This window comes from Zootoca vivipara, chromosome 6 (assembly GCF_965207765.1).
Source record: "Zootoca vivipara chromosome 6, rZooViv2.hap1.1, whole genome shotgun sequence".
Taxonomy (NCBI): Eukaryota; Metazoa; Chordata; class Lepidosauria; order Squamata; family Lacertidae; genus Zootoca; species Zootoca vivipara.
Window position 1 is genome coordinate 21,406,960 of NC_142589.1, and position 23,216 is coordinate 21,430,175.

A 23,216-nucleotide genomic window follows, 5' to 3' on the forward strand; every position below is an offset into this window, starting at 1 on the left:
CACACACACACACACACACACACACAATCTTCAGTACACACCAAAGCTGTGACTTGGGTGGGAGAACAAGCAGCTGTGCTATTTTGGCACGGCCTTTGGGAGGAAGGCAATGGAAACTTTCTGACTGCCACATCTCCCAGTGGCACACAACCAATGCAGACCTTTCCATGCCACTGATAGCATTATCAGCTGGACCTGCCACTGATAAACCGGCCCAGAATATAAGACCATTGGATGGAGAGCAAGACTCTTCTCAACAGAGATGTCCTCCGCCATGATTGGAGTCCTCTTCGCTGCTCTGGCATTGGCCTACGGGGGTATGGTTTGGACTCAGGATGAATAAGAGGGTGCCTTTCTTCAGGCAATGTGTAATTGCCCGGTTCATAGCCACAGGGCGTGGAGGTGGCCTCCACTCCTTTAGACGACTTTCAGAAAAAGAGTATCTAGATTATGAATGAAGGAGAGCTCAGCCAACCATTTACTGGCCAGGATAGCAAACATAATAACAGAACTTCCACATGCAGAGGCATTCTCTCTCAGAGGCTCTGATACCAGGGGCAAACCATGGGTTCGTCTCATTCATTCAGGCTCCTCAGGGGCATCTCTCTGTCTTCTTCTGGAGACGCATCACTGGGCAGATGGACCTCTAGTCTGAATCTGGGAAGCAAGTGGTGTGTTTGAATGGGAAGCCTGGAGAGCAGGTCAGACACTAGACCGTCCTTCGCAGGCTGGGGAGGTGCTCTCAAAATGCAGCGCAGAGAGGTGGCAACTCAAAATCCAGCAGGAGCGATTATGGTCTAGCAATGAAGAATGAGCACCATGGTGTTACATGGCTGCAAAGACCACGTAACTCCGGTATTGAAAGACGTGGATTGGCTCCCAGTACGTTTCCGAGCACAATTCAAAGTGTTGGTGCTGACCTTTAAAGCCCTAAATGGCCTCGGTCCAGTATACCTGAAGGTGCATCTCCACCCCCATTGTTCTGCCCAGACACTGGGGTCCAGTGCCAAGGGCCTTCTGGCGGTTCCCTCGCTGTGAGAAGCCAAGTTACAGGGAACCACGCAGAGGGCCTTCTCGGTAGTGACACCCGCCCTGTGGAACGCCCTCCCACCAGATGTCAAAGAGAAAAACAACTACCAGACTTTTAGGAGACATCTGAAGGCAGCCCTGTTTAGGGAAGCTTTTAATGTTTAATAGATTATTGTATTTTAATGTTCTGTTGGAAGCCGCCCAGAGTGGCTGGGGAAACCCAGCCAGATGGGCAGGGTATAAATAATAAGTTGTTGTTGTTGTTGTTGTTGTTGTTGTTGTTAACAGCAGCAGAGTAGGATTTTTTTTTACAGGCTGCTTATATGTTGCTTGAAACTGCTCTGCACGTGTCAAGCAGATAAGCAGCGAAGTGGTTTTTTAAAAAAGACATCTGAAGGAAGCCCTGTTCAGGGAAGTTTTTAGTTTGTGAGGTTGTATTGTGCTATTATTACATTTTGTTGGGAGCTGCCCAGAGTGCCTGGGACAACCCAGTCCGATGGGCTGCATATAAATTATTAGTATTATTAAGCTCAGGCAAGCCTCGAAATAAGATGCACAATTGATTCTACTAGGATATGTGGAAAACCTCTCTGGATGCTTTTCTGATATGTTTCAGGCACTGAAAGCCATTTTGTGGGCTCTGTGTGTAGATATGGTGGGATGGGGAGGGGTCTGCATTTCCAACTCACCCAGGCTGCATACGCAAAATAGTTTTGAAGCACGTTCAGAGCTCATTTCTCTCCCTCAAAGAGTTACGGGCACTGTCATTTGTTAAGATTTGCTGGGAATTGTAATTCCTTGAGGAGTGAACTGCCATGCCTAGAATTCTTTGAGAGCTCTGAAGGTCTAGTATTATGTACACAGCCTGTACAGACTCAGCAAAAACTCATTTCTTTCACACACACTCCAATTTCCAGTTGCTCAGCCACCACCAACTCCTGAAAGGAGTGGTATTGCGTAGAGTGAAAGAGAGTTCTTACGACAATATAGGCATGCTAATTTGTAGCCTGAGCATTTTGCTCCCTTGACCATCCTCCATCTGTTGTGCTGAACCTTCCAAGAGCGTCTGCATTGTGTCCTTTTTGCAGCCTTCAGTTGTGGGGTCCCAACCTACAAGCCCAATGTAAGCAGAGTTGTCGGAGGGGAGGATGCCCGGCAGAACAGCTGGCCCTGGCAGGTAAGATTCAGCTTTGCAGTCTTTTTGTCCAACTAATTGTCTGTCTCTCAGCATTGAAAGCTGAGGCTCCAATACTTTGGCCACCTCATGAGAAGAGAAGAATCCTTGGAAAAGACCCTGATGTTGGGAAAGATTGAGGGCACTAGGAGAAGGGGACGACAGAGGACAAGATGGTTGGACAGTGTTCTCGAAGCTACGAACATGAGTTTGACCAAATTGCGGGAGGCGGTGCAAGACAGGAGTGCCTGGCGTGCTGTGGTCCATGGGGTCACGAAGAGTCGGACACGACTAAACGACTAAACAACAACAACAGCATTGAAAAATATTCCTTCCCTTGGCTTTCCATCATGGACTCTTTCCCTGAGGACTGGGGGTGGGGTGGGGGTTGACATGTCCCATCCATCCCAGCTGTGCCATGTTCCGCTGTGTGCTCAATTTCCAAGACTCAGAAAAACAGGACCATCTCTGTTTTTTGTGGTGCCTCCAGACAAGGGCTGGTTGTGGGGTGGGAGCTCCCATGCATGCCAGAGAAACAGGATTCCACCACAAATTTGAGACATTGACCCTGTAATGAGAGAGGAAACAGTTCCAGGAAGTTGCCCCATCTCCGGTTTGTCAGCTATGAAAATGTACCAGATATCAAAGTCAACCTGTCAAAGTCCTAGTAATGAAAGGAGGGGGGGAAATCAGATTCAAATGTCATTTATAACAAAATGCACACTTTGAGCATCTGGAAAAGGGATAATTTCAGGAGCAAACTTGTTTCGGCTCTGATTTAGGTAGCGTGAAGGGAGGTCCAGGATTGGGCATCCTTCAAGCTCATCCTGAGACTTGTCTATCATTCTCAGGCTTCCCTTCAATATTCGTCCAGTGGAAAGTGGCATCACACATGTGGCGGGTCCCTAATTGCCACCAACTGGGTCATGACAGCCGCTCACTGTATCAGGTACGTCAACACCCCTTTAAATAGCTGCTTCCATTTAAGACTCTGGGGTTCTTGGCATTCTGGAAAATTTGGCCACTCCTGGTGGTCTGTGACCAGTTATGAGCACCACAGTTGGAGAAGGCTATTGACAAGGTGGGGCGTGAGCAGAGGAGGGTGACCAAGATGTTCAAAGGTCTGGAAACCAAGCCTTATGAAGAACAGTTGAGGGAGTTGGGTATGTTTAGCGTGGATAAGAGGAGACTGAGAGGGAATATGACAGCCATCTTCCGATATCTGAAGAGCTGTCACATGGAAAATTTAGCAAGTTTGTATATGCTGCTGTTCCAGAGGGTGGGACCCGAACCAATGGATTCAAATGACAATGGACTAAACTTCAAGAAGGATTCTCTGATGTTAAGAGCTGTTCAACAGTGGAACAGACTATCATGCAGTGTGGTGGACTCCCCTTCATTGGGTTCTTTAAAGCAGATGTTCGATGTCCATCTGTCAGGGATTCTTTATTTGTGATTCCGAAACCACCATCCAGGGCCCTCTCCAAGGTGCTGATTCTTGCCTTCCAATCTGCCTGGAATGCTGAGACTCTGACCTCCCACTTGCTTGGACCATCACATATTGGTCACTGAGAGAAGATACTGGACTAGTTGGGTCTTTGGCCTGATGCAACGAGGCTCTTCTTGCAGTTGGCAAAATGAACGGTAGCCCATGAAAGTGTTTGACATGCAAAAAATACTGGATTGTATTCATAATAATAAGAGCTTCTGGCCCATCTAGTCCAGCACCCTGTTTTCACAGTCGCTAGCCTGTGAGAAGCCAGCAAGCAGGACCCTCAAGTGTTAGTCGTACTCAGAGAAAGACCCACTGAAATCAAGGCAGATGACTCGTTCAGGTCCACTAATTTCAATGCGTCTATTCTGAGTAGAATGTAGTTGGATACAACCCAACTCATTTGATTTTTCTTCTCCGTTATGCAAAGAAACACTCTCATCCCTCACGCTTTTTCTCCATTTCTTCAGTTCTGGTCGGACTTATCGTGTCTACCTTGGAAAGCACAGTCTCTCAGCCAGCGAGAGAGGATCAGTTGCCATTTCCCCATCAAAAATCATTGTTCACCCAAAGTGGGACGCAAGTAGACTTACCAATGGGTAATATAATAGCTTTTCATAAAGCAAGAAGAGAAGAAATTATTGTGGCCAACAGTGGTGGTGGTGGTGGAGGGGAGATAAAGTTAGTTTTCTATATTATTATTTTTCAAATCAATGCTAGTATTTGTCATGCCATCAAAGTCATGCATTTATTTTTTCTGAGTAAATCTTACATTTTTCATGTGACAGCCAGCAGCAGCATTGACAAACTGTGTGGCTGAATTACATTTTCTAACCAAGAAAAATGGAACCCCCTACTTGTCAGTGGATGCATGGTTTAATCCTGCTTTCTAGCTGCAGGATCATCCCATGTCTTTACATGTCCCAGGTCTGGCATCACATGCAATATCAGGTGTGAGGTAAGTGGGTGTGGTTTGAGGGGGGAACAGCCTCACCAGCAAAATTTGTGGTGTGGGTCACATTTAGCCTCGGGGCCAAAGGTGCTCCACCTGTTGGCCTAGGGGCTTGTCAGTTAATCCAGAGTCTTTGCATTCATTTGCCCCAACCCTAGGAAATGTGGAAAAAACCCTGGGCAATTTATCTGGAATCCCCTCGGTGCGGTTTTCTAGTTTCCATGCGCACTATAAGCCACATTCTCACCTTACATTTTAAACCATTATAAGACTTTACCAGTCATGGCTTCCCCCAAAGAATCCTGGGAACTATAGTTAGTAAACCCTTGTTCTCCTCACAGAGCTACAATTTACAGAGTGGTTTAACAACCAGTCCCTCTTCCCAGTAAACTCTGGGAACTGTAGCTCTGTGAGGGGAATAATGACACCCAGCACCCTTAGCAAATTACAGCTCCCAGAATGCTTAGGGGGGAAGCCATGACTGTCTAAAGAGGTGTAATAATGCTTTAAATAAACGGATGGATGTGGCCTGCTCTTCATGCCCATTTTTCCTCTTTCCCCATCAAAACCAGGAACGATATTGCACTCATCAAACTTTCTCAGCATGTTACCTTGAGCAACAGCATCCAGACAGCTTGCCTCCCAAAAGCCAACAGTATCTTAGCTGCCAACTATCCTTGTTACGTAACTGGATGGGGAAGGCTGAGAAGTAAGTGTTGTGATGGATTTTTTTTAATTAAAAAAATATTATTATACTTAATTGCAAGCAGTTTGCGACTCATTTCCCTTTTGAGGCGCATAAAGTGCAGCAGTGCAGTGATGCGCTCAGAAGTGCAGGGTCCCTTTATAAGAGTCACAGCCATGTCCCCATCTAAGATTGTACAGCAATCTTTATAAATATAGAACAATAATAGTTATGGATGCATTGCAATAACAAAAGTCTCCATGTGCTACATTTCAGCTAGATCTACTATTTTATGGGCACATTCTGGGCACACTTCTCCTTGATGTTTCTCCCATGTGATTTCTCCAGACTGACCCTAAGAGCCAATCTTCAGTGGCTGATTCACCACCTGGATAGCTCAGTTGGTTAGAGCATGGTGCTGATAACACCAAGGTTTCAGGTTCGATCCCCGTAAGGGACAGCTGCATATTCCTGCATTGCAGGGAGCTGGGATCTACAATTCTATGAGTCGATTCCTTTCACTCTGATTGGCTCCAATCAGCACCAAGAGTGAGAAGACTTCTTCTCAGGTGCTAAAATTCTCCCCTTTCTTGCCCATTGGGCATCTCTAGGTGAAATTCTCGTGCGCGAGGAGCAGGGTTTTTGTCACACTCACTTGACTTTTGAGGTAACTAGGTTTGAGATGTTTGTTCTGCAAATTATCTCCCTCTGCAGCTTTCCCCAGCTCCCCATGTTTCTATTAGAAGTCCACTGGGAACATCAGGAGGCAACACTTCTCATGGGGCTTTGCTCAGATCAGCAAGCATGGGCAGCTGGGGGCAGTGGGCAGGGGTGCCAACTTAAACAAAATATAGGGGAGGCCCAGGTAAGCCCCACCCCACATAATCAATCATGTGATGCATTGCATGCACATCATTTGAATGGCAATGCCTATCAACTGTGGGGGCTCCCGGCCCCCTCAAATATTTTATTGGGGGGGCTGACGGCCCCTCAGCCCCTAGACGTTGGCTCCTATGGCAGCGGGTGGGGCTGGAAAATCCTGCAGAAATGTTTCCTGGAAAGAAAAGCACTTCCAACACTCCCTGCCATCTCGCAACAACGAGGTTACAATAGAAGCTTCTTCCTATAGTGCTAGGGGGATGAAGACAGGGGAACTACCAAGCAGTTTATAAATCTTTTAAATAAATATGAAATAAATAAACACTGCACGCACCAGCTTTCTAAAGTTCCCTGAGAATGAGGCAGAAAACTGGAAGTCTCTTTCACAGGGGAAGAGCACATTCAAAGGATGGGTGAGCTTTTTTTTTTAAAAAAAAGCGAAGTGCTAGGACGCCTATCGTGGGACACGGGTGGCACTGTGGTCTAAACCACTGGGCCTCTTGGGCTTGCCGATCAGAATATCGGCGGTTTGCGATGGGGTGAGCTCCTCTTGCTCAGTCCCAGCTCCTGCCAACCTAGCAGTTCAAAAACATGCCAGTGCAAGTAGATAAATAGGTACCGCTGCGGCGGGAAGGTAAACGGCATTTCCATGTACTGCTCTGGTTTCGCCAGACGCGGCTTAGTCATGCTGGCCACATGACCTGGAAAAACTGTCTGTGGACAAACGCTGGCTCCCTCAGCCTGTAAAGAGAAATGAGCACCGCAACCCCAGAGTCGTCTTTGACGACTTAACTGTCAGGGGTCCTTTATATTCACCTTTTTAGGACGCCTATTACTTCCTTGCTTGACATTGCTCAATCTCATAAGTCTCTTGCTTTGGTCTCTTCTAGCAAACGGTCCGTTGCCAGATATCCTGCAGCAGGGACGCTTGCTTGTGGTGAATCATGCCACCTGCTCCCAGGCCAGCTGGTGGGGCAGCTCGGTGAAAACCAACATGGTCTGTGCAGGTGGTGACGGCGTGATCTCCAGCTGCAACGTGAGTGCGTGCATGCATGCAGGTGTCAGGGTAGGGGCAGCCCAATCCAGTGGCCAGAAACAACACGCCTTGCAATTGGAAAATGTACCAAGAAACCAGATTTGCAATGCACAACTCATTCTGGCATTCACAAGGGATGGAGGTGAAATTTAGCTGGGTTTGCATTTGAGTCACACTCCCCGAAACAATATATGAACCATCCTTCCAGCTCAAGATAGCCTGCACTGCCTGGCAGCAACTTCCCAAGCCAGAGGGGCAGGGCTGGATTTAGCTTTGATGAGGCCCTAAGCTACTGAAGGCAATGGGGCCCTTTATATGCCCAGCTGTCCTTTGGCAACAACAAATTGTCACTGTTTTTTTTTGTGTTGAATATATGCTATGTGGTAATTTATGGACCTAATAGGTATCTAAAGCCACTTGCACATAACAAAGTATGTATTTTATCAAATTGTTGAACTGAAATACAATTAAGAAAAAGTATATTAATAGTGAAATACAATTAAGAAGTATATTAATAGTGAAATAATTATTAAGCTCTAACTTAAAATGATTTTTATTCACAACAAACTTAATAATGCAAACACAATGGCATTTGGCAATAACAAAAGTTCCTATAGAAACAGTTTACAAAGACTCATAATCTAGTCTCTAGAAACTTGCTATAACATGAAATAATAACTGTAGGTTTTATTTTATTTCTTTTTTATCTTATATTTGGGAAATGTGCATCCAATGTTTCCCCCTTTAAATTTTTTTGGGGGCCCCCAAGAGAGTGGAGCCCTAAGCCATGCTTCCTCAATCTCGGCCCTCCAGATGTTTGGAGACTGCAATTCCCAGCATCCCTGACCACTGGTCCTGCTAGCTAGGGATCATGGGAGTTGTAGGCCAAAAACATCTGGAGGGCCGAGGTGGAGGAAGCCTGCCCTAAGCTATAGCTTGTTTAGCTTATACGTAAATCCGGCACGAAGAGAAGAAGAATGGGGTCACGAAGAGTCGGACATGACTAAACGACTAAACAACAACAACAAAATCCGGCACTGCAGAGGGGTCTTTCCCAGCCCTTCTGGAGCAGCCAGAGGTTGAACCTTCTGCATTCAAAGCAGGTGCTCTAAGCACTGAGCCCCAGCCCTTCCCCCAATCAGTTATGCCCCTGTACTTTCCCATTCCCTATTCCTCAACAGAGAGCATTTGTGGTGACCCAGGGCATCTCCATCAAATTCTGTTTGGCTTGTTTACAGGGGGACTCCGGTGGCCCACTCAACTGCCAAAACTCTAGTGGGAAATGGGAGGTGCACGGAGTGGTCAGTTTCGGTTCCGCTCTTGGGTGCAACTACTACCGCAAGCCATCTGTCTTCACACGGGTCTCTGCCTTCAACGACTGGATCGCGCAGGTGAGCAGCACACCTTGAGGCTGGCCTGCCATCCTTGCCGCTTAATATGGATGCTTTGCCAAGAGTGGGCTTCAATAGAGACAGAACACATTTGGGATGAAAGGCGGCAGGAAAAGGTCTGCCTTTCGACTGAGGCAACACCCACATTTTCCTCTGGATTTCTGAAGCGTCCAATTCCCCAGCTCTGTTTCCGATGTGAATTTGTTGCATTAGGAACACACACACACACACACACACACACACACACACACACACACACACACACCTTCCTCCCCCCTTCATTTCTGTATTTGATTTCTGCATAGTGCTGCCACAGGCATGCAATTCGAATTCATTCCCCCCGAAATCATTTACAGTACAAAATATTTTGCCCCTTTGAGCCCTCCCCAAAGTAAGCACCACATTCAGACTGGAAACGGCCCTCAAGATTCAGCTGCCAGTCTGGGCAGGTTTCGTACATGGAATTGGAAGTGTGTGGTTTCTGCAGAGGGAGGAGATCATCTTTGCCTCAGGTGACAAGATGTCTCTGGGCAACCTAGCAGGCATCTCTAATGCCTCTTATCTGCCCATCCTGCTTTTAGAACACAAAGCAAGGGTGGATATGGGCGAAAGACGGCTGCAGAGATTTTGGTTTCGAAAGGAGGGTCTTTGGCAGCCAATCCAGGTCCCCAGTCATAGCCATTATATGCATCTCGAGCCCCTATCCCACCATTGCCATCTGCAATAACCAGCTCATGTGAGACAAATGGGGTGAAGGGAGTGGGGGGGGGGACATGCCACAAAAATGCAATTTACAAGTTTTATACAATGCTTGTTTTTTTAAAAACAACAAAAAACGCCCTCTAAGTGGCTTATGTAAGAGATGATAAAATATGCATACGAAAAGGCAGATGAAATCAGCAAACATCATAAAATGATAAAAATACAGATGAAACCTTTAAAAAAACGAATATATGCAAAGGCAAATGAGCCAATGCTTCTTGCTTTTTGAGACGAATGCTCACATTTCCTCTTTCTTTTGCATTGTCTGTAGGTAATGGCACAGTATTAAGGGAAGGAGTGTTGGAGCCCAGAGAGAATCGGCCAGGAACACCATCTTAAGAATAATAGGGTACCAGTTGCACAATAAAACAAAAGCAAACATTGCAATAATCCATGCAAGAGTGTCCAGTCCCAGATGCTGGGAGCACTTTTTTTTTTTGTATCTATGATCTCCTCTTTTCAATTCACCGCCACTTTGCCCAATGCAACATGCTAAATAGCATTTTCCAGTTCTTCCGATGAGGGGTTACAAAATTCAACATGTGCTGCTCAGGTACATGGTGGCATCTCCTCGCCGGCTGATTTAGGGTGCTTTATTCAGTTCTTATTAACACTGGTTTATTACTGGCCTTCTCAGCCACCGCCTCAAGGTGATTTAATGCACGAGAGAATTAAAAACAGTCAAAAACACAAAAGTAGCAAATACAAAAGTAAAACCTTTGGCGGAACCAAAGGTTGCTTTTCACACTGCATGCATCCGATTCACCCACACACCAGCAGAAATTTCTCCAATACATGCAAAGGCAATGACCACATTGTCTCAATAGAGACAACCAAGGTAACTTGTCAGGAAGGGATGCATTTGCCAAAATGCAAGGACTCTCCAAGCAGCTGTTAAGTAAAAAACATCATGTTTTTTTATTTTTCATTTCATAAAATTAATATACAGTCTCATTGTAAAAATAAAAAATAAAAAAGCAACCCTCAATGCAATTTACAAAAGAAAAATGCCATAAAATCATCAGTAAAAACAGTTGAAAATTGAATTAAAAACAGATTAAAACACCTGTCCACATTCTACATATCTGGGTAGACTAGCCTAAACAAAGACGTTTTTTAGCAGGTGTCGAAAAGAGTACAGTGAACACACCAGCCCGATGTCAATAGGCAGGGAGTTCCAAAGTTTTTAATATATTTTATTGATTTTATAACAAATACAAAAGGTATAAAAAAGGGGGGGGGAATACAAAAAACAAAAACAAAAACATAAAAAAGAGGAAACATAGAAAAGTACTTATTCACACTTGAGCAACCATATTGTCAAACTTTTATTTCCTTAACAATGTAGTGCTCCAATATAATTTCTTACTCTATCGACTTCCTCTATCCCCCCCTTCCACGTTTCTATTTATAACAAATATAGCACTCTCTAATTCTTAAATCCATTCTTCTTCTAAATTACTCATTGTAGATATTATTCTTGATCCATTTTAACCACAAATTTCCCATATTTCAAAATATCATTTGGATCTAGAAATCGTAATGATTATTTTACATTTAATCTTATTTCCTCCTTACTACAGTGGAACCTCGGTTTATGAACACCTCGGTTTATGAATTTTCGGTTTATGAACGCCGTGGACCCATCTGGAACGGATTAATTCACTTTCCATTACTTTTAATGGGAAAGTTCGCTTCAGTTTATGAACGCTTCAGTTTATGAACAGACTTCCGGAACCAATTACACCCATGTTTCAGTTTATGAACGCTTCAGTTTAAGTACTTTGCGGACCCGTCTGGAACGGATTAATCCACTTTCCATTACTTTCAATGGAAAAGTTCGCTTCAGTTTATGAACGGTTACTCCGCGGACCGTCTGGAACGGATTAATCCACTTTCCATTACTTTCAATGGGAAAGTTCGCTTCAGTTTATGAACGCTTCAGTTTATGAACAGACTTCCGGAACCAATTGTGTTCATAAACCGAGGTACCACTGTATATCTAATTGCTTCTTCAGCCTCTTTATACTTCCACTTCCCTTATTGTCCATTTTTAATCTTATATTTCTTCTCTAAATAAGTCTTAAATTTCTTCCAGTCTTCTTCCACCGTCTCCTCTCCCTGATCTCGGATTCTCCCAGTCAGTTGAGATAGTTCCATAAATTCTATCAGCTTCATCTGCCAGTCGTCCACAGTAGGTAGATCTTTGGATTTCCAATTCCTTGCTAATACAATCCTAGCTGCTGCTGTGGCATACAGAAAAAAGTAACATCTTTCTTTGGCAATTCTTTCCTTGTTATTCCGAGTAAAAAGGCAGCTCCAATCCCCCCCACTCTCAGGGGCTCCAAATTGCAGCCTTGCCGGGGGGGGGGGAGAGCTCGCTCTTGAGGTCCGCCAAGCGATCTGCCTCCAAAACGCACTATTTGGAGTTCTTCACGGGGGTCCGTCTCGCTGGGACGGTGGCCCCCTCCTTTGAAGCGCCGAGATCCTCTCCGATGAGAGAATATCCGACTTCAATGGCGCTGTGACCAACCGGAAGTCGCTGGGAGTTCCAAAGTTGCAGGCGCAGCCACACTAAAAGATTTATTTCTTACAAATGCAGAATGAATATTATGTGGCACCTGTAACAGTACCACTTCCACAGAACTAAGCAGTTGAGTGGGCATATTTGGTAAATTTGTCAGACAAGCACCCTAAAGATGGCTCAAGTTTCAGGTAAAGCAGACTCTTAAAAGTTTCAGCAGACATTGCAAAGAAAAACTGAAACAGGCATGAACAGACGCCACAAGGGCATGGAACTGTCAAAATTATCAGGATGTGGGATGCTCTTCAGATCATGCTCTATCCTTGCTCCTGCCACTGAGCAGATTCATAGACATCCATACAGGCAACAGAGTTTAAATAAGGAACGAAGACGGACTGCGCAGAAATAAAGATTTAATCGTGCACACACACAACGTACGCATCCTCTTCCCCCAGCGAAGTGCTTTTTTAAATTATGGGGTTGTAGCTGACCAAGTCCTACTCAGAGTAGATATGCTGAAAACAATGGCTCTAAGTGAGTCATTTCCATTCCTTTCAATGGGTCCACTCTGAGTAGGGCTAACTTTGGGGACAACCCTCAATTATTCATCTGCGGCCTGTTTACACCTCCAACATTAGCTGGCTTAACAGCTGCGGCTTCTTCTCAAGCACTTTTGCAAAGGAGAACGAGCAACTGAAAGAAGCAATTTGGAATGCCCTCAATATAGACACAGAAAAAAGTAAGAGAGGGGGGATCTTAAATAGCTGGAGGACACGGTGAAATGAGGCAGGCTTTTGATGCAAACTGGTTTCCCTGGCCATTTTCTTCAAGGATCAATGGGCGATTCGGAAACCAGAAAAAGAAGAGAGGAGTCTTTGTAGAGTGATGAAATTTGCTGCTCTCAAGGCTTCAAGACAAAGGAAACAAATCCGTAAGATCTGGAGATACCGCAGCTCTCTAGATATTGTTGGGACTGCAATTCTAGTCATCCCAGACCATTGGCCACGCTAGCTGGGCATGATGGGAATTGTAGTCCAATAACATCTGGAGGGACACAGGCTCCCTTTCCCAGCCACAAGACAGCTGCTTCAGCAGCATCTGACTGCTTGACATCTTCTGCGAAGGGGCTGGTATCTTCCCTTGGGTTTGGTAAAGGCAAAGCTTTGCCGAGGCTTCATTTGGCCATGAAGAAGAATCGCTTCCGGAGGAAGTTGAAACAGCCAGGCATCTGCTTATATTCCCCTTTTGCAGAAACAGCATTTGCTACCTGGGTGAGAGAAGGGAGAAACCATTTGCTCCACCTGTTCTTACACACAAGCATCACATCAACAAAAGGGATGTTTCAAGCATCAGATGACAGATGGCTAGGTGGAGCAAGAGACTGGAAATTTGGTGGAAGGTCCACAGCTCAGCTTTGGTCCGACTTTGTCCAAATTTATTTAGAATCATAGCATTGTAGAGTAGGAAGAGACCCCAAGGGTCATCTAGTCCAACTCCCTGCAAGGCAGGAATCTCAGCTAAAGCATCCATGACAGATGACCAAACAACCTCTGCTTAAAAACCTCCAAGGAAGGAGATTCCACAAACTCCTAAGGGAGACAATTCCACTGCCGAACAGCTCTTCCTGTCAGAAAGTTACTCCTGATGTTTAGCTGCAATCTCCTTTCTTGTAACTCGAAGCCATTGCCTCAAGTCCTACCCTCCAGAGCAGGAAAAAACAAGCTCGCTCCCTCTTCCGTGTGACAGCCCTTGAGATATTTGAAGTTGGCTATTATACCTCCTCTCAGTCTCCTCTTTTCCAGACTGAAAGTACCCAGCTTCTTCAACCATTCCTCAAAAGGGTTGGCTTCTAGACCTTAAATTAATTCTGACATTAAGCCACAATATTTTGTTCTTTTTGCTTCACAGCACACATATAATTCCACAGCTTAGAAGACTTCTGAGCCCACACACAACCAAGTTCTTACTTTTTTCAACATAATTAGTAAACAAGCTTTGAATCCAATACATAGATAGTAAGAAGCCTCATTTCCATAGGGATAAAATTATCCAGTTATGAATCCCTGCTCTGACATTCTACTTCAGCCAACTGTGAGTAACGCTGAGGTTGCATCCTGCACTGCAGATCCTGTACTAAGAAGGAGGCTAGGGGAGATTGTAGAGTTCTTTCCAACTCCTAAGCCAGGCCTCCCAGCTCAAGCACGCAGAACTTACCCTCAGAAGCATGTTGAGCAGGTCTTCGGAATGGGCATACTGTTCCAACACGTGGTCCAGGGTTTCGACATACCAGGAGCCTGTGCGCTTATTCCTCCAGGACACAAAACCTGCAAGAAAGGAATCAGGGGAAAACCAGTGAGAAGTTGTGCGGATCCCACGATCTCACAGAAACACAGAAAAGGCTTGCAGAAAGCGGAACTGGGTGCAAAAAGCCAGCTTCCTAAGAATCTCAGCAATATTTTTTTTTAAAAAAAACAAGTGTCTAGTCCTTATGACTGACAATACATGCTTGAAAGTTGTCCGGGCAGCAGGGCTGATCCGTGGTGGTGAGGAACAGCAGAGCTGTTTGGCCTCGGGCCTCAACATTAGACACTTGTTAAATTTTTGCCATTTGGGAAGTATCACAGGCCAACACCCCTTTCACCCCTCATAGCATGCAAAGGTGCATCAAATGGATAGGGGGCTCCTTCTGTGAGGCCCATACCGTCCAAAAGTTCTGGGAAAGCACCTGCTTTTTTGGGGGGGGACAGCTTCAGCCTACCATGTGCTGATCAACTCTGAATCTATCAGTGAGGGGAGGGAGCAAGGCAGAATCCTTACCACTGCCACCCAAAAGCAAAATCTGAAAGAAGGAAACTCTGCAAGCACCTGCAGATTTTTGCCTCCCTTCACTGCTGCTGCTGCTCACCTGGAAAAGTAGAGTAAGACACCAGGATGTCACTAGGGGTGGGCAAACTTGCAACAGCATCTGTCTGATCAGTGTCTCTTGCAGGCACCTGGAAGGGAGATGCATCCGACTCTACAGCAGAAGGGTCAGAATCCACTTCAAACCCCCGGTCCTTCTTCTCTAGAAAACCCAAGCACATAGACCTCTCAAAAAACATCTACAATACATGAACCATACAACAGCGTGTTTAAATATTTTTTTAAAAAACATTAGTATGGAAAATAATGGCCGTGAGGAAATAGGATCGGAAGATACAGAACCGGATGTGAATTAACTATTCTACAATAAGCAAATAAATATGGAGTGTTGTTTTAATATATGGCTACAGGGTAGACAGTGTTAACAAAGACGAAAAGGATTTGTTGTTTCCCAATGTGAAGGAACGGTGGTTGATGTTATTGGAGGTAAAGTTGCTATGTCGGAGTGGAGGAAGAGGATTGCTGACATTTATCAATAATACTAATTGGAGAACCCCTTTTAGACTTTTTGTGTGGAAGGAGAAATGAATGAATTTGAGACATTTGGGTCTGAAGATTGGGAAAATATCACTTAGCAGGAGCAGTAATAGCTGGACGTCATCCTAGAGTGAATACTTTGAATAATCTTTTTACCTGTAAAGGACAGGTGGAGAATCAGAAGCCCTTTTTATTTATCACCTTTTTTTCATTCTTCTATTATTTTCGATGTCCTCTGGGTCACGCTGGGGATTTTACACACCTGATGGTGATGGGTAGTTGACAAAGGACCCTGGTGTGAGAGGCAGGGAAGGGAAGATCTCCCAGGTGGGAGGCTGGGAGAAGAAAGGGAACCTCTCAGGTGAGAGCTTAAGAGGGTCCACCCCTTTCTGTGGAGACAAGGGTTAAGATCTACCTTGGAGAGAGCACTTTATATTCCCCCCTTTCCTTTTTTGGGGGGGGGGTCATTTAGATTAGTTTGTTTTTCATTGTATGGCATGATGAAAAAGTTTCACTAAAAGTTTTTTTTAGTGGGGGAGAGGGTTAGACAAATTCATAGAGGAGAGGGCTATCAGTGACCTCTAGACATGATGGCTATTACGCTGCCTCCACAGATGGAGTCGGTAAAGCTTCTAAATAGCATTTGCTGGAAACCACAGAAGGGGAGAGGGCTCTTGTGCTTGGGTCCTGCTTGAGTTTTCCCCTTTGGGGCATCTCGTTGGCCACTGTGAGAACAGGATGCTGGACTAGATGGGCCATTGGCCTAATCCTACCAGCTCCTCTTAAGCTATTAACTCACTCCTCATTCTGAAAACACCTTGAATCTTGAACGCTACCTAGTTTCGGTGACACACTAGCCCAGGCATCCCCAAACTGCAGCCCTCCAGATGTTTTGGCCTACAACTCCCATGATCCCTAGCTAACAGGACCAGTGGACAGGGATGATGGGAATTGTAGTCCAAAACATCTGGAGGGCCGGAGTTTGGGGAAGCCTGCACTAGCCCCTGGCCTCCTTTGGCCTGGTTCTGGTCCTCTCAGAACAATGGACAACTCCCTCCAGGTCCTGGACTCTGAGTTCCCAGAGCCCTGTCAACACACTCACCTCCTCCACAAGCTTGAATGAAGAAGAGCTTGGGTTTCCCTCTCAGGCTGGGGCAATGAGTTCCATTGAAGTAGCTGACCATCTTTTCCACAGCGATGGACCGCCCATCTGTGCCATAGATTCCACCGGGAAACTGAATGTGGCTTGCCTGCAAGGAGAGAACCGGTGGCTGGCAACGGTATCCAAATAAATTCCCATTTCCAGGTACCAAGCCATCTCTGATGTCTCTTTCCTTGTAGGTGGCCTTAAAAGCTGCCATATATTTAAAGGGCTAGCAATTCCTAGACCTTCCACCATGGCTACTGCCATGCACCCTACATGGGGGTGCCCTTGAAGATGGTCCAGAGCAGGGGTCAGCAAACTTTTTCAGCAGGGGGCCGGTCCACTGTCCCTCAGCCCCTGTGGGGGGCTGGACTATATTTTGAAAAAAATATATGAATGAATTCCTATGCCCCACAAATAACCCAGAGATGCATTTTAAATAAAAAGAACACATTCTACTCATGTAAAAACATGCTGATTCATGGACCGTCCGCGGGCCGGATTTAGAAGGCAATTGGGCCACATCTGGTCCCCAGGCCTTAGTTTGGGGATCCCTGGTCCAGAGGCTACAACTAGTGCAAAAAACATTGTGCTGTCACCAATGTTTCTCCTACTCAGAGTAGACCTATTGAAATTGATGGACGTGGCTACTTGGGTCTATAAATTTCAACAGGCCTATTCTAAGTAGCATTTAGGTGGATAAAACCATTTACTTAGCTAGAGAACTGCACTGCAAAATTTGGAGAAGTGTGAATTTCAAAGGATAGCATATTGTTTTGGAAAGTGCCTGTTATGTATTAAATTCCTTAGTGCTCCTGTTCAGGGTTGCAGCCAGCCGCACCCTTTTCCAAACTATGCCATTCCATCTTTTTTTCCTCCCTTCCTCAAACAATAAGCATTTAGGGGTCTCCCCTGAACCCTGCCAACAGTGCCCTCATGTGGGTGAATGTTGCCATCTTGGCTACGAGAAGGATCAATTTATGAATTGCTTTCCACGGAACATGCTAAAGCAACTTAATAGTAAAATTATAAAAGCATCGACCATAAAAACAAATTTAAAAATTTGGGGTGCAAACTAGCTTTTTCCTAATATGGAAATATATGCAGACTCATTCAATTATATAAAAATGGATCAACTAGCGATTTTAGATTTCTTTTCAAAAGAATTTTGAAGAGCACCATTATCCAAAGAGACAGCTCTCTGCCCCAAGGATCTTACAATCCTAGGATGTGAATGGAGCACCAGCCTCTCCTACCTGACAGCCGTGGGAAAGGAGGACAACCAGGCAACAATCAAGAGAGCTGTGATCTCGCGTGGCCAGGCCCTGCAGCTCCGCGACAATTTCCTGCAGATATTTCCAAAGGTCTCACATTAAGGACACCCACATCAACACAGCTTGCAACCTCAGCTTTACCCCCTCTAGAAACCCCACCCTGCTGTCAAAACTGCTGAAAGAAAGCATCAAGTCGAAGCCTACGGGAAGGAATGCACTCCTTAATCATGCAGGTTCCCACACTGTCGGCTGGAGATGATGGATGAGGGGGTAAGTGCCACCATCCCCTTTCCAGCTCCTGTTCCTTATTTGGGTTCCCCGTTTGGCTGTGGGGCTGGAATTCTCACTGCAAGGAAACATTCCTTGGGGGCTTGTGATAGTCAAGACTAGTGATCGCTAAGGAAATAAAGCAGAAAAAGAGACATACTAGATCAGGCCAAAGGGACCCTATCTAGTCCAGCATCCTGTCTTTCTAGGGGCCAATATTTTTTTAAAAAAATCTGAATCATGAAATCATTGTAACCTGCCCTGGGACATGCTGGTGAAGGGCAGGTAAATAATACTGTAATAATAATAATAATAATAATAATAATAATAATAATAATAATAATAATAATAATACAGGGGTACCTCGGAAGTCGAACAGAATCCGTTCCGGAAGTCCGTTCGACTTCCAAAACATTTGTAAACAAAAGCGTGGCTTCTGATTGGCTGCAGGAAGCCGCGGAAGTCCCGTTTCAGGTTCTAAAGAATGTTCGCAAACCGGAACAGTCACTTCCAGTTTTGCGGCGTTCGAGAGCCAAAACGTTCGACTCACAAGGCATTCGGGATCCAAGGTACGACTGTAATAATAATAATAATAATAATAATAATAATAATAATAATAATAACAACAACAACAGGAGTCCTGAATGTGAGAAACAGCAGCCCAATACAGTACTGCTCAAGGCTGTGTTGTTTTCTGCGATGGTTCTGAAATTCTCACCTGAGCTTTAAGATCCCGTCGGGTCAAGACCTCAAAGCGTAAGGATCTGAAGCGGTTCTCCAGCTTCTCGCAGTCCACATCGGACCCAGCCCGGGAGGATAAGCCAGAGGAGCTGCTGAAGTTCACATTGTTGATGATAAGGCAGTAGCCGCAGGGGTCTGCTCTCAGGATGTAAACCTGTCACGCAACACAGGAGGTGGGAGCGAGAACCAGCTTGTTTGCCATCAAAAGCGTCCGGGAGAGAAAGGTGAGCATGAAAGTGCTGTCAATCGATGGGCCCGCCCATCAAATGTGGCCTGCGAAGCCAATCCTGGTAACAATCTGGCCCATGGAGCCAAAAAGGCTCCCCACCCTAGAGCCTAGGGAGAGAGCTGCAAGGGCCGGTGAGAGAGGCCAGGAGACACGTATTTGGGCCCTGCGACTGAGGTTGCCCACTGCTGGTTTAGCTGGAGGTGGGAGAAGACCAAGTTTCCATATATTAAAGAACCCACAGGGGCAAGGTCCAAGGGTATGTCTCAAAGGGAGAGGACAACAGCTCAGGCTCTGTGAGTAGGAGGCCCCAGAAGGCAGAGGGCCTTCTTGGTAGTGGCACCCACGCCCTGTGGAACGCCCTCCCACCAGATGTCAAGGAAATAAACAATTATCTGACTTTTAGAAGACCTGTTTAATGAAGTTTTTAATGTTTGGTGTTTTATTGTGTTTTTAATATGCCCAGAGTAGCTGGGGAGCCCCAGCTAGATGGGCGGGGTATAAGATAACAATAATAATAATAATAAATAGATCCCGAGCATCCCCATTAGAAAGGATTTCAAGAAGCAGTGCCAGGATTTGATTCCTGCATTGCAAGGGGTTGAATTAGATGAACCCCCCCCAAGGGCTGCTGTTTCTCACATTCAAGTCCCTTCCAACTCTACAATTCTTTGGTTTTAGGAAAGGGCCCTTCTTGAGGTATGTTAGGCAGTACTGTGCCATCATGGGATAAAGGGAACCTTGTTCATATGTTTGCAAAGGTTTTTATAAGTGTGTTCTAACAGACAAATGGAATACAATTTTTAAAAAAATTCACCCAGTTCACCACCACCACCACCACCATCATCATCATAATTTATTTCTACCCTGCCCATATGGCTGGGTTTCCCAGAAGGTTAAAAATACATTAAAACATCAGTCATTAAAAACTTCCCTAAACATGCTCACTGGTGATTCTGGCCAACATATCACACTAATCTAAGCACTGTGTGTGGAACACTTCTGAGCTGCCACAGAAAAAATTAAGGTGGACAAAAATTAAGGGGGCTACCAATCCCCACCCACCCGCAAGCAAACCCTAAATATGTTGATTGCAGAAATGGTAATAAGCTAACCGTTTCAGAGGTCCTTCTGGTATTTTCTTCTACAGAGCCTAGAGAATGAGGCAAAGGTCAAAATATAAATATTTAGAAATATATTTAATGTATATAAGGCAGTGGAGCCCCCGTTTTTCAAAAGCCAACCCATGGTCACCCTACTTTTGAAAATTTTGATATCTCCATGGTAGTTTTTGTTATGTGAATGTTGCCACAGACCCACCGGGTGAGTTGCACACCATCAACTGGGAAATCTGATTTGAAAGAAATCAAAATCTGACATAAGAAATCTGATTTCTCCTTACCCCGAGTAGCCGTGATGTCATGGGACAGTATCTGGCGTCTCTCATTTAGTTCTTGAACAGGAAGAGGCAAATTTCCAGAAGTTGTAATACCTGCAAGGGTAGGGACTGCTGTGTTTCTGCACAAGTTTCATGTGGTGCCAAGATTCGGGATGTGCACGCATGCACTCCAAGTAACTGCTCTGTCATTATGGGCTTGATGCTTTTGGGATGCATTCACACTGCAACAACTGTAGGCCAACCACAGTACAATTAAACCTGACCCTTAATGATTAAACTGGTATAAAGTTTCATATGAGCAATGCAATACAAGAAGCCAACTTTCTTTCCTTGTAAACACTGCACAGATGCGGCATAGCAGCAAGAATCATCTAGGGCAGGGGGTGGGAAAGCTGGTGCCCTGCAAATGTTGATCAACTACAACTCCCATCTTCCATGACTGTTGGCTGTGTTAGCTGGAGCTGATGGGAGCTGGAGTCACAGGTGAGCCACTCTTGCTTTAGGACAACCCCCGGGTCCCAGTACCATAGTGTAACTGAGCAAAAATTTGCTCAATGGAAATAACAGGATTTTCTCCCCCTCTCTAGTCCCATCTTCATCCTCCTTTTGACATTTCCTTGCATCTGTTTTAAACTGCAACCCCCCTCACATAGGGAACATGTCAAGCCTGCTCTTCATAAAGCATAATGCACATAGATGGTTCTACAATAGCCTCCCTCTAATAGATTCCCATCCTAGCCAAATAAGAGGGATGTATCAGCATGCTCAAAATAATCTCACGGTTTGCTGAAGTTAAAAAAAAAATCACTGTTTTGGGAAAAGGTACGGCTGGTTGTTAGCTTGAACAGGAACGCTCTACACTGCAACACTGGGTTGCAGTATTAACAACAAATGACCTCTGTTTGTTTTTCACCCTGATTTCTATAGATATAGTTTCAGGACCATGGAGGCATGCTAAAATGAGGTTATAAAATCCCCCAACTGAAACAAGATCAGAGAAGAAATCATACGTGGATCCCTAAGTTCAGAATGTGGATGGATTTCAACTGGCTTTAGATCAGCTGGCTGCAACTGTGGCTGGTCACCTCCTGCACTCAGCAAAGCGGCCAGGTCATTCTGTCCAGTTTCTTGGAGACACCAGATGAAAGCAGGGAACGCTCGCTTCCCACGAGTCTGCAGGTCAATAACCAGCTGCCTGGCCTGGTCTCGGCGTGTACCTGCTTTCTGAAGACAAATGAAGGTTATTCCTGCTGGAATTTGTAAACAAAAAAATTCACAAACAGCACATGCATACTGGAGAAGATGAAAACGGAGGGCAGATGGCTAGGCAGCAATATTGAAATCTAGAGCAGCCTTGCAGACAGCAACCAGTCAGCAAGCCAGGCCTTTGTTGGGCGCGGTGTTGTTCAATAACTTTATACTGTATATTATTTGGATGAAGGAATTGAGGGGATGCTCATCAAATTTGAAGATGACACCAAACTGGGATGGGTAGATAGTCCCGCAGAAGGTAGAATCAGGATTCAGAATAACCTTAGCAGATTAGAGAACTGAGCCAAATCTAACACAACAAATTGCAATAGGGAGAAGTGTATGGTTCTACAAATTAGACAGGAATCAAATGCACAGATATAAGATGGGGGATACCTGACCTGACATATGAAATGGATTGAGATATCTTAGTAGACCACAAGCTTGACATGAATCAACAGTGTGATGCAGCAGTACCTTCACCCCACCCCCACCCTATCTTGCTGGACTACATATCCCATTATCCCTGGAGTCCGAGTCCAACAACACCTGGAGAGCCACAACTTCCACATCCCTGGCTTAAGTCACTCTTTCAAAATGATGTCCATTTTCTGCGTCATAGTCTCAGTAATGTTCTCTCAGTTCTGTTGAAAACAGAGTTATGTTTTCAGAATTTTAAATTCTGGACTATTTGTATCTTCTGCTTTTTTTTTTACTGAATGCCACTCTGGACAGGCACTGCCCCAGAAAAGCAGCCTAAAATATTTAAAGGCACCCCTGAAACTTCTCCCAGCCGCACATTCCTATCTGTGTTTACTAGAAAGTAAATACTATAACAATGGATGGCGCTCACCACCAGATAAATGAAAGCAATCCAAGAGCCAAAATAGACATAAGGCAGAGTTCAACGGGCTTACTCTCCTGTAAATGCACATACAGGATCACAGCCTCAAATACTCCCAAGCACTTGAGGTAGGATCGGCCTTTTAAGAAGTGAAACTTGGGGAAGGCTGGAAGAGATCCCTTGAGAACAAAGGGGCCGCTTGTACGGGGGAAGAGAGCAAAAGGCACACCTGGATCTCCTCGATCATATCCGGGGTGAAGATCTCTTGGTGCAGCAACAGCTCCCAGAGGGGTTCCACTTGCAACTCCTTCACTAGGCGCAGCCGAGCCCGCCGCAGCAACTGCCTATGATCCTCCTCCATGGCACCTGCTGGGCCGCTTCTTCCGGGAAGGGAGATCCTCCCTTCGACGCGTCAGGCGGCTCCGCCCCCTCTGACGTCTCAATCCAAATAAGGACATCAGAGGGTGACTTGCTCTCGCTTGCTCGGCGTCCTGTGCGACGCCCCTTTAACCCTCCCACTCCCGGAGCCTTTCCACTCCTCGTTATGGGAACAGCCCCTTTTTGCATTTCGAACGCATGTCAACATTCTACCTAACTAGATAGGCTCGCCTAAGCAAAGATGCTTATCGCAGGCACCGAAAAGCGTATAGCGAAGGCAACTTGGATTTCGTGTTGGAGGAAAGGTTGGATATAAATGAAAGACTGAAATAAATAATAATGGCCCATAGTCGGGGGCAATGGCAGAGG

At 45.3% G+C, this 23,216-nt stretch overlaps 2 protein-coding genes across 3 annotated transcripts; one reads left to right on the forward strand and one right to left on the reverse strand.

Moving 5' to 3' along the window:
* Positions 1-232: 232 nt before the first annotated feature.
* Positions 233-9,827, forward strand: LOC118087164 (chymotrypsin-like elastase family member 2A). Of its 2 annotated transcripts, XM_035119551.3 has the most exons (8): positions 233-317; positions 2,118-2,206; positions 3,055-3,152; positions 4,166-4,294; positions 5,220-5,356; positions 7,102-7,247; positions 8,486-8,638; positions 9,672-9,827. In XM_035119551.3, exons 1-8 carry the CDS (start codon positions 263-265, stop codon positions 9,687-9,689), a joined length of 825 nt encoding a protein of 274 aa, XP_034975442.1. In that variant the 5' UTR covers positions 233-262; the 3' UTR covers positions 9,690-9,827. The 2 variants fall into 2 exon arrangements, with proteins under 2 accessions (XP_034975442.1, XP_088527884.1); XM_088671758.1 differs by lacking the exon at positions 9,672-9,827 and having other exon boundaries at positions 8,486-8,656.
* A 467-nt stretch (positions 9,828-10,294) lies between these two features.
* On the reverse strand, positions 10,295-22,897 carry CASP9 (caspase 9). The gene is made up of 10 exons (XM_035117445.3): positions 22,699-22,897; positions 21,385-21,598; positions 20,378-20,467; positions 20,091-20,128; positions 18,727-18,903; positions 17,724-17,813; positions 16,426-16,573; positions 14,830-14,988; positions 14,139-14,248; positions 10,295-13,191 (listed from the first exon to the last, which is right to left on the reverse strand). Exons 1-10 carry the CDS (start codon positions 22,828-22,830, stop codon positions 13,099-13,101), a joined length of 1,251 nt encoding a protein of 416 aa, XP_034973336.3. The 5' UTR covers positions 22,831-22,897; the 3' UTR covers positions 10,295-13,098.
* Positions 22,898-23,216: the final 319 nt, after the last annotated feature.